Source organism: Rhinoraja longicauda, chromosome 1, assembly GCF_053455715.1.
Source record: "Rhinoraja longicauda isolate Sanriku21f chromosome 1, sRhiLon1.1, whole genome shotgun sequence".
NCBI classification, from domain to species: domain Eukaryota; kingdom Metazoa; phylum Chordata; class Chondrichthyes; order Rajiformes; family Arhynchobatidae; genus Rhinoraja; species Rhinoraja longicauda.
In genome coordinates, this window is record NC_135953.1 from 54,263,342 (window position 1) to 54,276,658 (window position 13,317).

The 13,317-nt window shown below is 39.3% G+C and overlaps 1 protein-coding gene across 1 annotated transcript in view; it reads left to right on the plus strand.

Annotated features, from left to right (window-relative positions):
* Positions 1 to 851: 851 nt before the first annotated feature.
* Positions 852 to 13,317, plus strand: part of fam149a (family with sequence similarity 149 member A) — an 86,602-nt gene continuing 74,136 nt past the window's right edge. The window contains exon 1 of the mRNA XM_078397585.1: positions 852 to 1,432. Within this exon, the coding sequence (XP_078253711.1) occupies positions 852 to 1,432 (581 nt within the window). The remainder of the gene's footprint in view (positions 1,433 to 13,317) is intronic.

The window sequence follows — 13,317 nt, forward strand, 5'->3', positions numbered from 1 at the left end:
AACAATGATCTATTCTACATTCCCCTTGATCTTCCTTCCCTTTGCCCTGTTTTCACACCTTACTTTTCCTTCTCTCTCCCCTGACATCAGCCTGAAGAGGGGTCTCGACGCGAAACATCACCCATTCCTTCTCTCCAAAGACGCTGCCTGTCCCGCTGAGTCACTCCAGCATTTTGTGTCTATCCTCCAAGGAGATTGCTCGATTACTAGAATCAGCAGCAGTAGCTAGAATATTTTTTTAAACGGAAAAAGGTGCACCTCGTTCTACTTCGTGTAAAATAAATACTTAACAGCTTAAAAATAAAGAAAAGTTTCTGGACATGGGATTGAAGAACCGCCCTTCAGTTATCGGCATGGGACCAACCAGCAGAGAGGGTTTTGTTTCACATAGCAACCTGTGCTGCTGCTGTCACCTGACAAACACATTAACCAGCCAACTCTCTTTTTTATTATTTTTTGTTACTGTCCGCCGAAGAGTTATTACTTTATACCAAGCGAGCAAACGAGAAGATTTCAGCTATTTCCTCAATCTATGATGTGTCTGTAAAAGCAGCAAAAACTGCCAATCAAGACTGTTTTCTTCACCAATTCCCTGGGCACACACACACAGTGCGGCCTTTTGGCTAAGACTTTACTTTCGGTCAGTGAAGGAAAACTCGTCTTCACTGTCTCTTGGAGCTGGAGTATAATTCGCCAGGCAGATTGCTAAAACAGCTTTGTTTGCTCTTTCTTGCAACTGGCGGGAAAAACCCCCAAATCAGATTGCTTCATAGTTCATCGTTGAAAGATTCTGGTGCTCTGTCCGAAGCTGATTATTTTTTTCATTTTTATATTATTTATTTTTAAAAAAAATGAAGGTTGCAGTGCTGGACCTGGGAACCATATTTGCAAAGATCTTCACAACTTCTGGTTATCCCGTGGTATCTCCAGCCTCTCCGCGTGGACCACCGCTCTCGGTGTCTTCATCCAAAGCAACACTCTTCGCGTCCTCCCTGTTCAACGCCTCAGGGAAAGCCTCAGCGCTGGCTGGGGCGGCCTCTGGTCCCGAGTACTCAGCCGTGTTGAAAGTGTGCACCGCCTCTCCGCTTCCCTCGGCCAGCGGGACCAGAGTAGCCGGGCTGAGCAGTGGGGCTACAAACCAGACGCCGGTGAGACCGCCGCCTCCACCGCCGCCACCGCCGCCGCTGAGCTCCAGCCCGCTGGGACCAGGCGCTGCCAAACCCACGCAAGCTCACAGTATCAGCAACATCGGCATCAACAGTAGCAGCTTGGGCAGCAGCCCTGCCATGGGCAGCAGTGCGGGCAGGTCTTCCGGACACATCGCGGACAACACCAGCTGGAACCCGCCCAACAAACAGTATCCCTTCGCTTTACCGGACATCGGCGAGGAGTGGCTCACGGACACCGAGTCAGTGGGAAGTAGCAACGACAAGTAAGGCGTTTCTCCCCGCACTGGGACAGGACAGGACAGGGGAGGCCGGGAGGGAGAGACCGGGCGTTTAAAGACTGACTCCCTTGCCTCTGATCAATCCCCCCCCCCCCCCCTCCCCGGGTCTTGCCCTTGTTACCCCTGTGATCCCGGCTGGGAGGTGGGCATTTGTAAATACGACCAGACGCACTTTGTGCAGCATCTTCCATGTGGTGAATCCACCCAAAACGTTTAGTACAAGAGCCATTGAATAAAAATGTAACACCCGTCCGTCTACCTGAAGAGCTGTTAGGGCGAGTGACAAAAAAAGCTTGGTGGAAGAGGTTGATTTTAAGAGCTTCTTAAAATAAGAAAGAGATGTGGATAGGTTGAGGAAAATAAATCCAAGCAGGGCAGGGCACAGTTACTAAAATGGCGGAGTGATTGGAGGAACTAGGATTAGAGCGCAAGGATCAAGGAGGTTTGTAATGTTGGCAGAGATCAGCGACCAGCACGGGCAGTGATACCGAAGAATCAAGGAGGGAGCATTAAAATTGAGAAAAAAAGACACAAAGTGCTGCAGTAACTGAGTGGGCCAGCCGGGCAGCATCTGTAGGGAGAGGTGATGTTTCGGGCCGGGACCCTTCTTCAGATGTTGCTGAACTAGGAGTCAGTCGCTGTCGCAGCGATTCCCGTAGGTAGGAAATCCATCAAAACAATGTATGCTGGAGATGGGATTCATCTACAAGGGGCGCGCTGCCTTCAGCATGACTGCAGACTGACTCCCAGAGGCAGGTATCACGTTGAATGAGGTGTCTGTCTTTTACTGACATCTTTTAAAGAATCTTTCTTAATAGTGGACTTCAGCATTTTCCCCAATGTCAGATGTCGTCTCATTGGCCGATAGTTTCATACTTTGTGGCTTTTGCCAAGTTTGCAATTTTTCAATCTCATCGAAGTTTCAGAATCTAGGCAATTTGGAAAGACCACGGTCAATGTATTCATTATTTCTGCAGCCATCTCTTTTAAAGACAGCACTTTAGATCAAATGGACTCGACAGCTTTTAGTTCAAAGGTAAACACAGCCCAATGATCCAAAATCATTACCCCGTTTCTACTTTTTCCCCATATCTCTGGATTTGTTTTGCCCTAAGAGCTAAATCTATCTCTCTCTTGAAAACTTCCTTAGTTAGCCACTGGCAGATTGTCCTTGTAGATTGTTTATTTCACAATCTGATTTTACACACTGCCAACGTTCCCATAGATGCTCGGAGTATTGCTGGAATCTTGGCATATTAATGCGTCTTGTCTTGCCCTCAAGAAGGCTTCCATCATCATTCTCATACATTTGCCAAGCGTTCACTTCAACGTTTTAAGGACCTTTTAATGTTTCAAGTATACTGTTCAGAATTAAATAAAAGTTGAGACCCAACCAATGATTTAGATAGGATTACCATAAGTTACTTTTGGTTTCAAGAGTCACTGAAAGGAAGCATGCAGGTACAGCAGGCAGTGAAGAAAGGAAGCATACAGGTACAGCAGGCAGTGAAGAAAGGAAGCATACAGGTACAGCAGGCAGTGAAGAAAGCCAATGGAATGTTGGCCTTCATAACAAGAGGAGTTGAGTATAGGAGCAAAGAGGTCCTGCAGTTGTACAGGGCCCTAGTGAGACCGCACCTGGAGTACTGTGTGCAGTTTTGGTCTCCAAATTTGAGGAAGGGTATTCTTGCTATTGAGGGCGTGCAGTGTAGGTTTACTAGGTTAATTCCCGGAATGGCGGGACTGTCATATGTTGAAAGACTGGAGCGACTAGGCTTGTATACACTGGAATTTAGAAGGATGAGAGGAGATCTTATCGAAACGTATAAGATTATTAAGGGGTTGGACACGTTAGAGGCAGGAAACATGTTCCCAATGTTGGGGGAGTCTAGAACAAGGGGCCACAGTTTAAGAATAAGGGGTAGGCCATTTAGAACTGAGATGAGGAAAAACCTTTTCAGTCAGAGAGTAGTGAATCTGTGGAATTCTCTGCCTCAGAAGGCAGTGGAGGCCAATTCTCTGAATGCATTCAAGAGAGAGCTAGATAGAGCTCTTAAGGATAGCGGAGTCAGGGGGTATGGGGAGAAGGCAGGAATGGGGTACTGATTGAGAATGATCAGCCATGATCACATTGAATGACGGTGCTGGCTCGAAGGGCCAAATGGCCTCCTCCTGCACCTATTGTCTTTTGTCTATTATCTAAGAGTGTTTAATTGTCATATGCACTGGGACAGGACCAATGAAATTCATACTGGCTGCAGGTTACAGACTCATTAAATTCAACAACACAACAAACTAATATATAATCAACAATAATACAATACATTATCAGTTATACTAGGTAACCAGACCAGTGCATTGGAGCAGTAGTGCAAGTTGAAGAACGTTGTACAACTATATACAATCCATAATAGTTTATTCATCTCCATTTATAAAGCAGAAACTTTTAACCGCTTTTAACACATTGCTTTGAAAGATCCACGTGAATTAACTTCTTTCTTCCAGTATCCTCTTTACAAAAGTCAGTTCATGTTAGTCATAGAGTCATACCGTGTGAAAGCAGGCCCTTTGGCCCAACTTGCAAGCGCTGACAGGCAAGCCCCATCTACACTAATTCCACTTTGCCCATAACTCTCTAAAGGCCCTGTCCCAGTTTGGCGATTTTCTAGGCGACTACAGGTGACTAGGTTGTTGCCGCACGGTCGCCGGGGTGTCGTGGGCATGGTCGTGAGTAGTCTCCAAAGAGTCGTAGCATTTTTCTGGTCGTCACTGGATTTTGTGAAGGCTTGAAATTTTTGGGCGACTGTTGGTTTGACGCCAATGAGCGTAGCTTGCCATCTCCTGACATAGGCGCTGTCGTAGGTTGTCGCCAGGTTGTCGCCTGGTGAAGCAGGTTGTCGCCAGGTGATTAAGGTTGTCGCCGGTGCTGACTTCGGCGAATTCCAAGTGTGGACTTGATCTGATCATCCATCAGTGTAATGTGTCCATAAATTATGTTAGGTTTTGTATGTTTTTGCACGTATTCTGTTTAAAGTTTGAATTTTAAAGTTTGAAGTTTATTGAAATTTATTGAAGTTTATTACAATATTTTTGTATGCACTGTTGTATGTTCTTATCAACCTTTAAAAAAAAATTGTTTGTTTATCAATAAAGGAAATTCTTGACATTTTGACGGAAAATATATGTATGAAGTTATTGTATTTTAGAGTAGTGGTATCACTTTCAAATAGTCATGATGCAGAATGATTGGAAACCCTACTGTACACCCCCTTTTATAGGGAAATTGGGTGAAACGTGAATTGTCATAGCTTGTCGCGGGTGGACGTAGGTTGGCTTTGGTTGTCGTAAGTTGTCGCCTCTGTGGTAGGTATTCGTAGGTGCGGTCGTAGGTGGACGTTCTACTTGCGACGATTGGGTCGTCGGTTTTCGGTAGCTTGCCGTAGCTTGACGTCGACTAGGTGGTAGGTTGTTGTAGCTTGTCGTAGACATTGTCGTAGGAGGGGTCCAGTCACCGTTTTTTTGGCGACCTGCTATGACTATGACAGTCGCCGGCAGTCACCTTAAAAAACGCCTAACTGGGGCAGGGCCTTTAATCTTTCCTATCCATGTATTTGTCCAAATGTCTCTTAAACATTATGATAGTACCTGCCTGAACTACTTCTGCCGGGAGTTCCTTCCATATACCTACCACCTTTCATGTAAAAAAAAATTGACCCCTTTGGTTCCTATTAAATCTCCCCCCCCCCTCACCATCAACCTATGTCTTCGAGTTCTCGATTCCCCTACACTGGGTAAAATACTCTGTGCATTTACCCGTTCTATTCCTCTCATGATTTTGTACACCTCTATAAGATCATCACTCTTCTTATTGTGTTCCAAGGAATAAAGTCCTAGCCTGCTCAACCTCTCGCTGCAGCTCAGACCCTCTAATCCTAGTAACATCCTTGTAAATCTTCTCTGCATCCTTTCCAGCTTGACAACCTCTTTCCTATAATACGGTGACCAAAACTGAACACAAAACTCTAAATGTGGCCTCATCATTGCTTTATGCAACTATAACATGATCTTCCAATGTCTATACTCAGTACCTTGACCGATTAAGGCCAATGTGCTGAAAGCCTTTTTGAACACCCAACTATCTGTGATGCCATTTTTAAGGAACTATGTATCTGCAATCCTAGATCCTCCGCTCTATAACACAACCCAGAGCCCGACCATTCACTGTGTAGGTCTTGCCCATGTTAGACTTTCCAAAATGTAACACCTCTCATTTCTCTGTATTAATTAAATCATTCCTCAGCCCACCTGCCCAACCGATCAAGATCCTGCCGCAAACTTTGACAACCATCTTCACTATCTACATACCACCTAATTTTAGTGTCATTTACAAATTTTCTAATTGTGCCTTGCATGTTCTCATCCAAATAATTGGCATAGGTGACAAACAGCTATGGGCCCAGCATTGAACTTAGAGGCACATCGCCAGTCACAGGCCTCCAGTGCGCAAACCAACCTTCCATCATCATCCAAAGGCTTCCTTCCACAGTCAATTCTCTGTCCATTCAGCTATCTCTCTGCTTACAGTGCCCTCCATAATGTTTGGGACAAAGACCCATCATTTATTTATTTGCCTCTGTACTCCACAATTTGAGATTTGTAATAGAAAAAAAAAATCACATGTGGTTAAAGTGCACATTGTCAGATTTTATTAAAGAGTATTTTTATACATTTTGGTTTCACCATGTAGAAATTACAGGTGTGTTTGTACATAGTCCCCCCCCCCCCCCATTTCAGGGCACCATAATGTTTGGGACACATGGCTTCACAGGTGTTTGTAATTGCTCAGGTGTTAAGAAAAAGAGAGCACTGGTGAGCTTATTAATTGCAAAGGATCTGGCAGGCAAAGACTGATGACAGAAGAATTTGCTCTATAATAAAGAAAAATCCCCAAGCACCTGTCCGACAGATCAGAAACACTCTTCAGGAGTCAGGTGTGGATTTGTCAATGACCATTGTCTGCAGAAGACTTCATGAACAGAAATACAGAGGCTACACTGCAAGATGCAAACCACTGGTTAGCCTCAAAAATAGGATGGCCAGGTTACAGTTTGCCAAGAAGTACTTTAAAGAGCAACCACAGACTTCCGGTGGCGCTATGGACTGAGTAAGTCACACGCCAACTAGCTCCGTGAAAATCTCGACTTAAGGAGAGAGGAACGGGACGGGCCCGTTGTAACTTACCGGAAATTCTTAACGAAGGGTGGGTGACATCATTAGATCGCGACGTTTAACATTAAATGTCGCTAAGTCGCACCCCCCCGTTAAAAACCGTTACAAAACGAACGGTTAAAACAAGACTGTTGGAAGAAGAAGAACCAGGACAGATGGAAGCTTCTGCTGCAGCCCAAACTTCAGCGTTGACTCAGGAAGAAACTTCCAAACTACCCCGGAAGCCACAGCCAAAAAAAATTGGTTTGGAAGAATTTCGTAACGTTGTTGGTGAGGAGCTTTCAGGTATGAAGTCTCAAGTAACGAATATTACGGTTGAACTCCAAGAAATGAAAGCTGAATTAATATTGCTTAAAGGAATGAAGGGGGAAATACTAACTATTATTAAGGACCAGTTAGCTTCATCAAAGGTTGAAATATGTGAAATCATGAATGAACACATGGAGGAAGTAACCTCCAAGCTACAAAAGTTGGACTCCGATTTTACCGGTAAGGTGAAACACATCACTGCGTCAATACAACAACATGACGAGGCTATATGTGAGTTGGAAGCTTTAGCCGAGACAAGTGCTGAAACAACAAAAGCAGTATTGACGGAGACTCAGCATTTATCTGATCTATTAATGAAATTAACGGAAAAATGTACTGACCTAGAGGGTCATTCTAAACGACAAAATTTAAGAATTCTTGGAGTTAAAGAAGGCAAAGAGAAAGCTAAAAACCTCCGTGACTTTACTGCTGAGCTTTTACAAGAAGTTTTGAAAATGGATTCAAAGCCCTTGCTGGATCGAGCCCACAGAGCACTGAGAGCACGTCCAGGTGCTAACGCCCCTCCAAGACATTTGATACTGAAGGTGCATTATCCTCACGTTTTAGAAGATATGCTGTCGAGAATTGCTATCAACAGAACTTTATCATTTCAAGGCGATGAGATTCACATCTTCAGAGATTATCCTGCTGAGGTGGTCAAGAAAAGAGCACTGTTCAATGAGCCAAGATCTATTCTTAGGAAGATTCCATCGCTCAGATTTGGTATGTTGTATCCAGCAAAACTCCGAGTTACCTACAATCAAACAGAATCCTTTTTTACTGACCACAACAAAGCACTGGAATTCACTCGGGAGATCGAAAGGTCGCTGAAGGGTTGAATATCACTTCACGGCTTTACTAATTGGCAGACAACTGATTGGACTTTAAGATATTACAATCTAAAGATTTAAGCTTAGTGTACATACTATACGAATATTAATCGTAACTAATTACTATTAATCAAAAAATATATATATTATTATTAATCATTACTAATAAGAAGTACAAGTAATATTTGATTTATGTAAACTTTATTTCGAACACTTAATTAATATACCTTAGATAGAAAAATCGGCTTATTATAGACTAATTAGTTTCGGGCCTGCCCCGTCTACCTCTCTTTTATTAAAAAAAACAACAATTTCGATAAAAATCGGAGCTAGTATTATTATTTTGTTTACATCCCACGGAAGTCCTTAGATTTTTTGCCACCTTAGGGTGGCTATCACTAACTGCACTAATTGTAGTTGTAGTTTTAGTTGTTTCTTTTTTTTTCCTGCACTCTTTTAACCTTTTATATATTGATTTTATTTTTAGATTCAATTTTTATTATTATGTTATTACTCAGAATTTATATACTTTTGGGAGATATTTCCGGGAGACATTCCACGTAGTACAAAAGATCATCCACCCTTCATTCAAGAAAAATGTTGTAGTTCGGGTGCCAGGCCATTTGCTTTATTATAGATTATTTATCGGTTAAGATGCAAGATACTACTATGAAAACAGGGGGTAAAGGTATTACATTTTGTAGTTGGAATGTCAAGGGCATTAACGAACCAATTAAAAGAGGTAAAGTACTTTCACATTTAAAATCTATTGATGCTGATATAATGTTCCTTCAGGAAACCCATCTCAAAAACGTAGCACATAACAGACTGAAAGGCAAATGGATTGATAAATTATTTCACTCATCATTTCCCTTTAAATCAAGAGGTGTTGCCATTTTAATTCGTAAGGGTATACCATTTATACATACCTCCTCTATAGTTGACATTGAAGGTAGATATGTTATATTAGTGGGAGAACTATACTCCACAAAACTGATATTGGTGAATGTCTACGCACCAAATTTTGATAATCCGTTATTTAATTATTATTTTTTTAATACCATTCCAGAATTTGGACAATATAACTTGATAATTGGAGGAGATTTAAATTGTACACTAGATCCTTACTTGGATAGATCGTCAACTCAAAGGAAAACAAAATCCAAGTCGTGTGAATTATTAAACTCTTATTAAAATAGTGCAAATATAAAAGATGTTTGGAGAATTGAAAACCCCTCAGGCCGAGAGTATTCATTTTATTCACCAGTGCATAAAACTTATTCAAGAATTGACTATTTCTTGGTGGACTCCAAACTTATTCCTTATACGTATAATTCAAAATATCATAATATTATTATATCCGATCATGCCCCTTTAACATTTAGGGTAAAACTCCAAGGAGTAACGGGGAAACAGACCAATTGGAGATTTAATCCTCAAATTTTAAATGAAACAGCATGTTATGACTATCTTAAATTGCAAATTGAAACCTTTTTTTACGCAAATGACCTTCCTGAAACACCTGCGTCCCTGCTTTGGGAAACATTTAAAGCGTTTGTGAGAGGATGTATTATTGCCTTTCAAGCGTCTCAAAACAAGAAGAAGCGGGTTGTACAACATGAACTAGAAAGACAGATAAAACAGTTAGGCACAACAAATGCGATCGCTCCCTCTATTGAAATACATAATAAAATCGCTGCTCTCAAATATAGGTTAAATTATATACTCTCAGCTCACATTTTAAGGCTTTTTCAATATACTAAACAAATACATTTTGAATTTGGAGATAAACCACAGAAATTGTTAGCACGTCAACTCCGTAAATTAGAAGATGAATCTACAATTCATAAAATTAGATCAGATAACGGAGATTTGCTTAAACTACCCAAGGACATTAATCAGAGATTTTTGCAATTTTATCAGACATTATATTCATCAAAAATAACAGATAGCTCTGCGCAGATGCAAAACTTTTTGCAGGAATGTAACCTCCCTGGTTTGAATGAGAGTGACAGAAACTTATTGGGCGCAGAAATAACTATGAAAGACGTTGAAGAGACCATTAAATCCATGAAAAATGGGAAGACCCCTGGCCCTGACGGCTTAAACAATGAATTTTATAAAAAATTTAGTGATTTGATTTCTTCACGTTTGCAAACTGTATATAGTTACGCCTTTAAACAACAGAGATTACCACAAACTCTGACTGAATCAACAATAATACTTATTCCTAAAAAAGATAAGGATTCTGAAGAGCCTGGTTCGTACAGAGCGATAGCTCTTTTAAATACTGATCAGAAGATATTAGCGAAAATCTTAGCTCATAGATTGTTTAGTTATAGATAAATTGATACACCCCGACCAATCAGGCTTTATATCTAAACGATATTCATTTTTCAATTTGAGACGCTTGTTCAATATAATATATTCAAATAGAATATTAAACGAAGATTTAGCAATCATTTCGCTAGATGCTGAAAAAGCATTTGATCAAGTAGAATGGCCCTATCTTTTCTCAGTGATGGAAAAATTTCAATTAGGTGAAAATTTTTGTTCATGGGTGAAACTTTTATATACATCCCCAACAGCTAGAATATTAACTAATCAAATGCTGTCATCCAAATTTCATTTATTTAGGGGTTGTAGACAAAGATGCCCACTATCTCCGCTTCTATTTGCCCTCATTATAGACCCACTTGCTGAGAGTATTAGATCAAATCCAGACATTCACGGTTATAACACTAAACATACAACCAATAAAATTTCTTTATACGCGGATGATGTATTAATATACATTACAAATCCTGAAATTAGCATTCCGAATTTATTAAATCTCATAACTCAATTTGGTTCATTTTCAGGTTATAGAATTAACTGGTACAAAAGTGAAATTATGCCAATAATGGAACAAAATCCGGCCATACTTCAACAATTTCCTTTTAAAATTGCCTATGAAAAGTTTAAATATCTTGGAATTTACGTGACTAGGAAATATACTTCTTTATTTAAATTAAATTTTCCTCCTTTACTTACTAAATTACACAGAAATATCCAATTTTGGAAAACACTCCCTATATCATTAGTTGGTCGTAGTAATGCTATAAAGATGATCTTTCTTCCACAGCTACTATACTTATTTCAAGCAATTCCGATCTATCTTCCAAAAAAGTTTTTTTTTTAAATCGATTCAATTATTACTTATTTTATTTGGGACTATAAGACTCATAGAATAAATAAAAGACATCTATGTAAGTCTAAAACTAATGGAGGAATTGCCTTACCTAACTTCTTATTTTATTATTGGGCGGTTAATATAAAAAATATAACCTTCTGGTTGGATGACACTGATCAACAACCGGATTGGTTAAAGATGGAGAAAGAGGATTGTTTACCATTTGACATTGGTGCGATCCTCTTAGCTCCAATAAATTTAAATAAAAAAACATATGGCGGTAATCCGATTATACATAGTGTTATCCATACCTGGAAACAATTAAAACTTACTTTAAAACTGAGTAAATTATCCTCTTTCCTCCCTATTGCGACTAACCCTTCTTTTAAACCGTCTGTCTTAGATAGAGGATTTGCTCAATGGAAAAGTTATGGAATTAAAAGGGTGGGAGATCTTTATCATAAGGGAACTTTTCTTTCTTTTCAGGATTTACAACAGAAGTACGGATTACATGTTAATAATTATTTTAGATATTTACAACTTAGAGATTATGTAAAATTACACATGCAAGAATATAAATTTAGAGGTCCAGAAACTCTTGATGAATGCCTGAATCGACATTATAATTCAAATAAATTAATATCCTTTATTTATAATACTCTCCTAGATACTGACATTCCGTCATCAGAATCATATAGACGAGCATGGGAGGACAAATTGAACCAACTCATAATGCAAGATATATGGGATGAAAGTTTACAACATATACGCCAATGTTCATTAAATACTAGACATTCCTTAATACAATTTAAAATAATACATAGACTACATTATTCGAAGACGAAATTAAATAGGATTTTTCCTAGTATCTCTCCTATTTGTGATAAATGTCAATTTCAAGAAGCTAATTTAACTCGTATTTTCGTAACTTGCATAAAAATGCTAAATTTCTGGTTGGATATTTTAAAAATAGTTTCTAAAGTTATCGACAAGCAATTGGATATGGATCCAAAATTAATAATATTAGGATTATCAGAACATATTACAAACTTTACAACAAGTCAGGTACATTTTCTTGATTACAGTTTAATAACTGCGAAAAAATTAATACTTACATTTTGGAAAAAAACAATAACCCCCACAATTAAAATGTGGATTACGGAAATGACAGACACCTTGCATTTGGAAAAAATAAGATTTGCCTTAATTGACAAACCTGATTTATTTTTAAAAATATGGTCTCCATTTATTGAATTTTTAGAAAAGTAAATGGGTTTGACACAGGACTAAAATAAAAATTTTAAATTAAAAGTTGAAACTTGAGTTTAGGGTTGAATGTACAACTGTGGTTATTGTCTCCCGGATCTACCCCCTTTAATTTTTATAGTTATAACTCTTTTTTTATTCTTTATTTTTTATTTTTTTATTTTTTTTCATTCTTCTTTATTTTTATTTTCTCTCTTTAAAAATTTAAAAATTGAAGCTATGTAAGAATTTTGTAACAAATTTGTCTTTTATTTCTATCTGTACATATGCTTTTCAAAAAAAATAAAAATAAAAATAAAATAAAATAAAAAAAATAAAGAGCAACCACAGTTCTGGAAAATGGTCTTGTGGACAGATGAGACGAAGATTAACTTATATCAGAGTGATGGCAAGAGCAATGTATGGAGGAGAGAAGGAACTGCCCAAGATCCAAAGCACACCACCTCATTTGTGAAACACGGTGGTGGGGGTGTTATGGCCTGGGCATGCATGGCTGCTGAAGGTACTGGCTCACTTATCTTCATTGATGATACAACTGGTGATGGTAGTAGCATAATGAATTCTGAAGTATATAGACACATCCTATCTGTTCTCATTCAAACAAATGCCTCAAAGCTCACTGGCCGGCAGTTCATTCTACAGCAAGACAATGATCCCAAACATACTGCTAAAGCAACAAAGGAGTTTTTCAAAGCTAACAAATGGTCAATTCTTGAGTGGCCAAGTGTATCACCCAATCTGAACCCAATTGAGTATTCCTTTTATATGTTGAAGAAAAAACTGAAGGGGACTAGCCCCCAAAACAAGCATAAGCTAAAGATGGCTGCAATATAGGCCTGGCAGAGCATCACCGGAGAAGACACCCAGCAACTGGTGATGTCCATGAATCGCAGACTTCAAGCAGTCATTGCATGCAAAGGATATGCAACAAAATACTAAACATGACTGCTTTCATTTACATGGCATTGCTGTGTCCCAAACATTATGGTGCCCTGAAATGGGGGGGACTATGTGTAAACACTGCTGTAATTTCTACATGGTGAAACCAAAATGTATAAAAATGG